The sequence below is a fragment of the Heterodontus francisci genome, chromosome 24 (genome assembly GCF_036365525.1).
Source record: "Heterodontus francisci isolate sHetFra1 chromosome 24, sHetFra1.hap1, whole genome shotgun sequence".
In the NCBI taxonomy this organism is placed as follows: Eukaryota; Metazoa; Chordata; class Chondrichthyes; order Heterodontiformes; family Heterodontidae; genus Heterodontus; species Heterodontus francisci.
Window position 1 is genome coordinate 65,206,670 of NC_090394.1, and position 10,850 is coordinate 65,217,519.

At 40.9% G+C, this 10,850-nt stretch overlaps 1 protein-coding gene across 1 annotated transcript in view; it reads left to right on the plus strand.

Annotated features, from left to right (window-relative positions):
• LOC137383620 (alpha-N-acetylgalactosaminidase-like) overlaps positions 1 to 8,138 on the plus strand; it is a 48,101-nt gene extending 39,963 nt beyond the window's left edge. The window contains exons 6-9 of the mRNA XM_068056774.1: positions 929 to 1,090; positions 4,713 to 4,910; positions 6,155 to 6,328; positions 8,031 to 8,138. Of these exons, the coding sequence (XP_067912875.1) occupies positions 929 to 1,090; positions 4,713 to 4,910; positions 6,155 to 6,328; positions 8,031 to 8,138 (642 nt within the window). The remainder of the gene's footprint in view (positions 1 to 928; positions 1,091 to 4,712; positions 4,911 to 6,154; positions 6,329 to 8,030) is intronic.
• Positions 8,139 to 10,850: the final 2,712 nt, after the last annotated feature.

The window sequence follows — 10,850 nt, forward strand, 5'->3', positions numbered from 1 at the left end:
TCTGACACTGATTACCTTCAAGTAGATGTTTCCAGTCCACTTTTGCTAAATCACTTCTCAGCTTAGTAACATTGGCCTCAACCCAATTTAGAACTTTAACTCCTGTTCTATCTCTGCCTTTTCCATAACTATGTTATAACTATGAATTATGATCACTGCCACCAAAATGCTCTCCCACTGCCACTTCTTCCACCTGCCCAGCTTCATTACCTAAAACCAAGTCTAGAACCGTGCTCTCGCTTGTTGGACTTGCTATATACTGGCCAAAACGTTCTCTTGAATGCACCATAAGAATTCTGTTCCCTCCATTCCTTTCACATTAAAACTATCCCAGTTAATATCGGGGTAGTTAAAATCCCCTACTATTATAGCCCCATTGCTTTGCATTTAACGCACAGCAATTCCAGGGTCAAATCTTCCTGACTTCTTGATAAAAAACTAAAGCTACATATCACTTGAGTTCACCCAAAACTCTGCTGCCTGCATCCAAACTCCAGGTCCCATTCACCCATTACTCCTGTGCTTGCAGACGCTTCTGGCCTGGCAATGCCTTGATTTTAAAATTCACATCCTTGTTTTCAAATCTCTCCATGGCCTTGCCCTTTCCAATCTCTGTAACCTCCTCTGACTCTACAACCCTTCTGAGGTCTCTGCCCTCCTCCAATTCTGGCCCCCTGCGCATTCCCAATTTTAATCACTCCACCATTGACGGCCGTGCCTTCAGCTGCCTAGGGCCTAAGCTCTTGACTTTCCGTCCTAAACCTTTTTGCCTCTCTACCTCTCTCTTGCTCCTTTGAAGCAAATTGGTACATTTTACGACATTAAAGGTGCTATAATAGCACAATGTTGTTTTTGTAAGGTAATTACTGAATTGCTTTGCTTAGCTACCCATCATTATACTAAACATTTTCTTTCTGTTCACCTTTAGGTGAATTACTCACTAATGGGTGAGCTCTGTAATCTTTGGAGAAATTATGATGATATTGATGACTCGTGGAGTACTGTGCTAACAATTATAAATTGGTTTGGAGACAATCAGAGAGTGTTGCAGCCGGTTGCAGGTCCAGGACGATGGAACGATCCAGATATGGTACAGTATATGTAGCTATTGCACATTTGGAACAATTTGTGTTTTGGTCAACAATAGGGAACGCATGCTCACTCCTCCCCTCACTTTGCATTGAAGAGGGGAAAACACAGTGGACTACAGGGCAAGATGAAAAATGATGAGGGTTGGGAATGTGCGGTTAAAATCAAATTAGTTTTACATTATTAATGCAAACTACTTTAATACAATTGAAGTAATAAGTTCAGTCACAGGCATGAAACATTTGTTTTGTAACCAGTCTTCCTCATTAAGGCAGATGATATGCTGCTTTATAGCAATAGGGGTGTTACACTATGTAATACACAATTTGTTGTTAGGATACTGATTTACTGTGACTTTACATGGCATGTTATTGCCTGGTTTTTTTCCAACTCTTTGGGGCTCTAATTCATTAACTGTGAAATATCAAAGTGTACTCTCAGCTTCTCCTGTCTCTCTCCATTGCAACCTCTGCCATACTTCCCCCACCCACTACCAAGACATGCTACCTTGCCCTTTCCTCTTACTCCACCCCCCCCCCACCCCGCCCACGCCACTCCAGCAAAAGCCTTGTTTTTAACTGCTTCCCCCCTCACCAGTTTTCCAAAGTGATACTTCCAGCTTCTTATCCCGCCCCAGGCTTGAGGGGCTGAATGGCCTACTCCTGTTCCTATTTCTTACGTTCTTATAATCCACCTCTAAAACTGTGGCTCTGGGATTCTATTCTCTCTCCCGCTGAAGTGCTGCTCCTGGTTTCTCCAGCAAGAGGCCAAATTTGGACGCATTGTGTGGAGTGCCATTAACCACACCAGGGTGAACCATTAAGTAGGAACTGGGAGGCGGCACTTGAGGAAGGAATCTTCTCCAGGCTGATTTTGACTGTTAAATAGGAGCAGGATCTCCAGAATGATGATTGTCCATTTCAAGTGTGGACAGTTGGCATTACAAATCACGTTGTGTGGTGCTTTTATCGGCAAAGACAATGGGGAAACTCCTTTTGCCTATTAATTATTATCATAAGAACTAGGAGCAGGAGTAGGCCGTCCGGCCCCTCGAGCCTGCTCCGCCATTTAATAAGATCATGGCTGATCTTTTCGTGGACTCAGATCCACTCACCGTATCCCTTAATTCCTTTATTGTTCCCTTAGCTTTAAAAACGTTTACTGAAGAAGCGTCAACTACTTCACTGGGCAAGGAATTCCATAGATTAACAACCCTCTGGGTGAAGAAGTTCTTTCTTAATTCAGTCCTAAATCTGCTCCCTCTAATCTTGAGGCTATGCCCTCTTGTCCTAGCTTCACCTGCCAGTGGAAACATCCTCTCTACTTGTATCTTCTCTATTCCCTTCATGATTTTATATGTTTCGATAAGATCCCCCCTCATTCTTCTGAATTCCAATGAATATAATCCCAATCTACTCAGTCTCTCCTCATAAGGCAACCCCCTCAACTCCGGAATCAACCTAGTGAACCTCCTCTGCACCCTCTCCAGTGCCAGTATATCCTTTCTCACGTAAGGAGACCAAAACTGCACACAGTACTCCAGGTGCGGCCTCACCAGTACCTTATACAGCTGCAACATAACCTCTCTGCTTTTAAACTCAATCCCTTTAGCAATGAAGGACAAAATTCCATTTGCCTTCCTAATTACTTGCTGTACCTGCAGACCAACCTTCTGCGATTCATGCACAAGGACACCCAGGTCCCTCTGCATAGCAGCATGCTGCAACTTTTTACCATTCAAGTAATAATCCTTTTTACTGTTACTCCTACCAAAATGAATGACTTCACATTTATTAACATTGTATTCCATCTGCCAGACCTTTGCCCACTCACTCAATGTATCTATGTTCCTCTGCAAAATTTCACAGTCATCTGCACACTTTGCTCTGCCACTCATCTTAGTGTCATCTGCAAACTTTGACACCCTACACGTGGTCCCCAACTCCAAATCATCTATATAAATTGTAAATAATTGCGGTCCCAACACCGATCCCTGAGGCACACCACTAGTGACTGATTGCCAACCAGAATAGCACTCATTTATCCCCACTCTCTGCTTCCTGTTAGTGAACCAATCCTCTATCCATGCTAATACTTTACCCCTAACGTCATGCATCCTTATCTTATGCAGCAGCCTCTTGTGCGGCACCTTGTCGAAGGCCTTTTGGAAATCTAGGTACACCACATCCACTGGGTCCCCATTGTCCACCTTGCTCGTAATGTCATCATAGAATTCCAAAAGATTTGTCAAGCATGACCTGCCCTTCATGAACCCATGCTGCGTCTGCCCAATGGGACAATTTCTATCGAGATGCCCTGCTATTTCTTCCTTGATAATAGACTCAAGCATCTTCCCCACATCAGAGGTTAAGCTAACCGGTCTATAATTCCCCATCTTTTGTCTACCTCCCTTTTTAAACAGTGGCATCACATCTACTGTTTTCCAATCTGCTGGGACTACCCCAGAGTCCAGCGAATTTTGGAAAATTACCGCCAGTGCACCTGCTATTTCTCCCGCCATCTCTTTTAGTACCCTGGGATGCATTCCATCAGGGCCAGGAGACTTATCAATCCTTAGCTCCATTAGCTTGCCCAACACTGCCTCTTCCGTAATAATGATTGTTTCCAGGTCCTCACCTACGTTCGTCTCTTTGTCAATTACTGGCATGTTATTAATGTCCTCCACTGTGAAGACCGATACAAAATACCTGTTCAATGCCTCGGCCATTTCATCATATCCCATAACTAAATTCCCCTTCTCATCCTCTAAAGGACCGTTTACTTTAGCCACTCTTTTTTGTTTATATATTTATAGAAACTTTTGCTATCTGTCTTTATATTCTGTACTAGTTTTTTCTCATGTTCTATCTTACTTTTCTTTATAGCTCTTTTTGTGGCTTTCTGTTGACCATTAAAGTTTTCCCAATCTTCTAGTTTCATGCTGTTTTTGGCCACTTTGTATGCGAACTCTTTCAATTTGATAGCCTCCCTTATTTCCTTAGACACCCATGGCAGGTTACCCCTTTTCTTCCAGTCCTTCCTTTTCACTGGAATATACTTTTGCTGAACACTTTGAAAAATTGCTTTGCAAGTCCTCCACTGCTCGTCAACTGTCCCACCATAAAGTCTTTGTTTCCAGTCTACTTTAGCCAAGTCCTCCCTCATTCTATTGTAGTCCCCCTTGTTCAAGCGCAGGACCCTGGTATTGGATTTTATCTTCACACTCTCCATCTGTATTCTAAATTCAACCATACTGTGATCACTCCTTCCAAGAGGATCCCTAACTATGAGGTCATTAATTATTATTACATATTATTGTCTCATTACACAGGACTAGATCTAGGATAGCTTGCTCCCTCGTCGGTTCCATTACATACTGTTCAAGAAAACTATCACGGATACACTCAACGAACTCCTCCTCAAGGCTACCCTGACTGAGCTGGTTCGACCAATCTACATGTAGATTAAAATCCCCCATGATAAATTACTAACCCTTGATATCACACAAGGGTTCCCACACTTTGAGAAGAAGAAATATATTTCCGGGTGAATTCAAAAAATAAGATTTAGGGCCAGAATTTCAAAGTATTGAAATGGTCTTATGCACTGCTTTTTGTTTTTAGTTAATTGTCGGTGACTTCGGCCTGAACCATGACCAGTCCAAATCACAGCTAGCACTCTGGGCAATGCTGGCAGCACCTCTCTTTATGTCCAATGATCTTCGTACCATCTCTGATGATGCCAAGACTCTTCTGCAGAACAGGTTGCTTATTCATATAGACCAGGACCATCTAGGGTTGCAAGGTGAAAGGATTGAGAAGGTACCCATAGTTATATTTTAATACACATGTTGAGTACAAGTGGTAAGGGTCGTGGGGGGAGGCATGAAAATTAGAAATATATTTTCTCTAGTTTTGAGGGTACCTCAAAAATATAAATAGTTTTAGATATACAGCACTGAAACAGGCCCTTCAGCCCATCGAGTCTGTGCCGACCATTAACCACCCATTTATACTAATCCTACACTAATTCCATATTCCTACCACATCCCCACCTGTCCCTATATTTCCCTACCACCTACCTCTACTAGTGACAATTTATAATGGCCAATTTACCTATCAACCTGCAAGTCTTTTGGCTTGTGGGAGGAAACCGGAGCACCTGGAGGAAACCCACACAGACACAGGGAGAACTTGCAAACTCCACACAGGTAGTACCCAGAATTGAACCCGGGTCGCTGGAGCTGTGAGGCTGCGGTGTTAACCACTGCGCCACTGTGCCACCCCTTTTTACCTGTAATTTCTCAGTATCTTTGTTCTACTGGTGTAAGAGATTGTCTCTCATCACTTTATGTATCACCAGTTACATTCAAATGATATTGGCAGTGGGATTGAAGGATTAAGATATATTAGAAAAGTTTAAGACCCCTGATAATAAATTCTACTGAAACATTTTGCATTGGTCTATCGATGAGGCTTGGACCAATGGAAATGGTGTAAATTGTGGTTGTTTTGTAGTACTCAAATTCAGCCACTTGATGTCACTACTATTCTCAAAGCTCTTTATAAAAAATCAGTAGTGCAGAGGAGGCCTGAACTTTTTATGATGGCTCCATTTAAATGAACCTGCCAACGTTCCTTACCTTGACAAGTAATAGTACTTCAAACTGACAACCCAGAATTTCCCCCTAAATTATTCCATTTATATATAACTAGTTTGTTTCCTTTGGCTACTTTATTTGTTTGTCATTTTTGGTGACCCTCCCACCCCCCCTCATTCCTTGCTGATAAAGTTAGTAACCAAACTGATCTTGCTACCATGAAGTGTGGAAGATTTTTTTCCTCTCTCTCCTTGTCAGAAAGTAGCTACCTTCAACTCAATGCCTCCACTCCAAGGCCTGATGAGATCAGGAATTTCCCATCTAAGGACTGAGTAAACTAACCAGCCTTTTGTCGGGGAACATTAATATGACTGTAATGTGTGGTTGTCAGTTTTTATTACATTGTTTTAGCTCTATACCCTATTAAGGTGAAGGTTAATTTATGCCCTTTACTCTTGTTTGTAGGATCGTGATTTTCAAGTCTGGAAGCGGAACCTGACTGATGGACAGTTTGCTGTAGCCTATCTTTGCACAGCTAGTGATGGGGATGTTAGGTCTTTCAAACTGAGTCTGCCTGCTCTATTTATTGTGGATTGTCAGCTTGGTTACAACATTTATGATGTTTTTGCTAAGAAGCTTGTTGGGTCTCTGACTTCAAATCAAACACACAGTTTTCAAGTCAATCCATCAGGAGTTGCCCTTTTTTTTGTCCGACCCCTGTGCTAACCGTCTTGATGTTAATATTTGTATATCTGATATAAATCTGAAGAAAAAAAATTGCTTAGTTCAATGACATTTTTAAATATGTAGTATGTTGGAGCAGAATTGCCTCTTAATGTCCATGTTGGGTAATAATTCAGCATTTCGGAATACTCCACTATTTAGCACATCTATGCATGTTGAATTTCTAATGAAATATGTTTCTCAAGTACCAAGTTTTCTTGTTTCCTGAAAATTCTATAACATAAAGCATTTACATGGAGGAAGATGTGGCAGTGAAATCTGTTGTGGAAGTTGATCCTTTTGCAATTGAAAGAAAGGTGAAATTCTGGAAAGTGAACTAGATATATGTGTCCACAAGGTTGATAATAAAACTACCTTGATAGGTTAGATGCCTAATATTCACCAAACTATCAGGTAAGGCTAAACAAAAAGATTTGCGTTTAATGGGCTTTCTTTTCTGGATTTCTGAATCTTCTTCCCCCAAAATCAGTGACGGGAGAAGACTATGTTAGAGCTAGCCTTTATTTCATTCATTGAATATTTTACTGAATGAGCCTTTTGCAAACTCTACTACCATTTCTGACCTAAATATTGTATGGACAAAAAGAAATGCTTTATAAAGATAGATTTATAAACTGTCCTACCTGCTTTCAGCTTTGCAAAATCAGCTGCCAATTGTCCCATTGAAGTAAATGAAAACATAAAATTGGCAGCAAAAAGTGGCATTTCTAACACAGCACCAAATATCTTATTATATTTGAATTGATTATCTAAGGAGAGGATCAGTGATTATTCATTTCAAAATATTGTTGGAGCAGAATGATGGGCAATATTTTTATTTGAAATTCTTAAACAGAAATTGGAATGCTTCCCTCATTTTGATTGAACGTGCTGACATCAGTTTCATGCCACCTTTTGGATGTTTAATTCTATTTGTTTCACTGCCGTTCTACATATATCATATGTAATGTTGATCGATAAAGGAACATACCAAACCCATTTTAGTTATCAGATGGTGAGAGTAGTTTTAGTTTTTTTTTAGAGATACAGCACTGAAACAGGCCCTTCGGCCCACCGAGTCTGTGCCGACCATCAACCACCCATTTATACTAATCCTACACTAATCCCATATTCCTACCACATCCCCACCTGTCCCTATATTTCCCTACCACCTACCTATACTAGGGGCAATTTATAATGGCCAATTTACCTATCAACCTGCAAGTCTTTGGCATGTGGGAGGAAACCGGAGCACCCGGAGAAAACCCACGCAGACACAGGGAGAACTTGCAAACTCTACACAGGCAGTACCCAGAATTGAACCCAGGTCGCTGGAGCTGTGAGGCTGCGGTGCTAACCACTGCGCCACTGTGCCGCCCAAAGTACATTACTTTGCTTGTCACATGTAAATTATACTGAATATAATGATGTATAGAGACACATCTCTTGTTAGTCAAGTTATGAAAGATACATTTTTAAAGCTGACACAAATTACTTGGATGTCATATGATGTTATCACATTAAAATCATGTGATCAGTTCCATATTCCTCATTTAAATATGTGTAGCCTTGAAACAAAATAGTTTGACATCTGTTTTTCTGAACCCTTGCTCCCCAGAACCAAATGCCCAAACTACAGAGGAAAAACTGTTGTGAATTAGCTGGGTCAAAAACCTGGAACTCCCTTCTTAACAGCACTGTGGATGTACCTACACCATATGGATAGCAGTGGTTCAAGAAGGTGGCTGACAACCACCCTCTCAAGGGCAGTTAGGGATGGGCAACAAATGCTGGCCTGGCCAGTGACACCCACATCCCAAGAAATTTAAAAAAATAAGTACTTAAATAGTCATCCACTTTGTCTATTTTAAAAATTCTTACCGATAGTGAACATGCAACAATTGCTATTGAGTATTAGACATATTTTATCAATGAATATGCAGATTCCTTAGCTCCCGTTGTGAGTTGTGCAGAAGTGTGGGAGGACAAAGTACCACATCAGAGCAGTTATTGTGATCTAACATGTGCATGGATTATTGTTGTAGATGATACATTTTGTATCAAATTGTCAGTTCTTTCCAGATTGAACAGTACAGTTTAAGGTGCAATGGCAAGTCAGCAATCTAAAACAATGAGCAGTGCATGCTCCCTATGTTGGACCATTGAAGTCCCTTCACTGCAGTGGAAGGTGCAATGCATGAAGACTATTTTCACTACTAGACTTTACAGGGCTGGTAACAAATGAACTTTGCATGAGTAAGTTTAATTTATTTATTCCAACGGTTGAATTATTTTTCACATATCATACTCTACAATATACAATATTATTACAAAATAATAAGGTCTCTGTTTCAAAATTACCCTAGTCAATTTCCATCCCTTCCCTATTCCTCCTTCAAGTCCCTCTGTTATAAATGTGCTAATTGCAGTGGCATTATAATTGTTTGATTATTACATTACAAACTTGTTCGGTAACTCACTTTCTCCTTTCCTCTTTGCAAGCTTGGTGACGTTCTGCATGGTGGGCCTTATCATGACAATGTGGTTTTTCAATTTTTTTAAAATATAGAAAGTATTTTAGTGATGACAGCCCATGAATGATAATCTAAATTATTCTCTACATGTACATATTCAAGAATTTATAGTAAAACAATTAAACCTTGACAATAAACAGTGGAAAGATGGTTCACTATAATCTGTATTTTTTCTTGTTACTATAAGGTGAAGAAGGGTCAAAAGGCTCCCCTCTTGTCCCTCTCTTTGTTTGACCACAACAGGTATATTTCTTTTTTAAAGTGGATATACTTGCCAATTCAGTGAGTGTTTAATTGTTTACATGCCATGATTATAAAAGAACCAATCGGATAGGTTTCCTTGAGTTTAACAAAGAGGGTAGCTTTATTGTACTTAAACCAATCTAAGTAAAATAATAAACTACACTCCAACATTCACACACAAACACAAATAGGTTGCAGAGTGGGGAAGGATAGATTGGTCGGATTAGTGTCTGGAGCAATAAAAAGGATATACAGTCTGTGGAGTTTGGTGACTCGGCTGGCTTCCAGCTGAACTCAGTGGTCCTGAGGCTTCCAGTTTGCAAATGTGGACAGCGGATTCGGTGGTTCTCCTGGAGAACAGCGATGCAGATGATTTCCTTCATGGGGTCTCTGTCTGCAGCAGCGATAGGCCTGGGTCGTTATGGCCAGCATGTAGCTTGTAAGGTGGACTGGAGAGGGAGAGAGAGAGGAGGAACCCCACTTGGGTCTTCCCTTGTCGGTGTCTTGTTGCTGCAGAGAAAACACCAACTTAAGCACACAGATGGTGGACCTGTCACATGACTGTTACCCAGTGATTCAACATGATGGCTCAGTGTGTATTGCCTCTTGCAACTTAATCAGTTCATGTCTATGAATTTCCTTTTCTCACCAGGGTCCCATTGTTCAAGTGATTAGGTTTGAGTGGTTTGTCTTCACCAGTTTAATGACCTAAGTGATGCCTTAATGTCTTGTTAACGGGAGCTGGACAGGTAATTCTTTCAAAATTCCCCAAGTCATTGTTCTGGAGGGGACCGGCCAGACAATTCGTCTCCACCTCGATACATTGGAATGTAGGGCATAGTGATGCAAATTGCAGTGGCCCTCTTAACTGCTAGCAGTCACCTTTTTATTTTATTGATACAACACTGAAACAGGCCCTTCGGCCCACTGAGTCTGTGCTGACCATCAACCACCCATTTATACTAATCCTACATTAATCCCATGTTTCTACCACATCCCCACCTTCCCATACCACCTACCTATACTAGGGGCAATTTACAATGGCCAATTCACCTATCAACCTTCAAGTCTTTGGCTGTGGGAGGAAACCAGAGCACCCGGCGAAAAGCCCCGCAGTCACAGGGAGAACTTGCAAACTCTGCACAGGCAGTACCCAGAATTGAACCCGGGTCACTGGAGCTGTGAGGCTGCGGTGCTAACCACTGCGCCACACTGCCCCTTTTCCCTGTTTTAAATAAAATTAATTTAGGTTTCCAGCCGGTGGATTAAAAATCATCATTCGGCATAGCACGTGTTAGTGACATTCTGTTTCATGAAACTGAAGGATTACCTTGCCGTGTATTGTAACCTTACCTGTAATATTTCTCGTAAATACTGATTTACAGAATTATTCCATCAGCGCAACTGTAACCCAGCAAGAGTCAGGAGGAGGGAGGAAACATTATGGAAAAAAAAGGTTTTAGATCTGAAAATGTCAATTATTAATGAAATTAAGAGGCACTGGATAACAAGTGACTATTTCAGAAATGTTACCATGTTGTGATAGTAATAGAACTGATTTTCTTTCAGTGGTTATACTTTTAGCAGTAGATTATTGTAGAATTAAGTGACCATAAACATAATTATTTTATTGAAAAGATGGAATGATTCTGTAAATCATT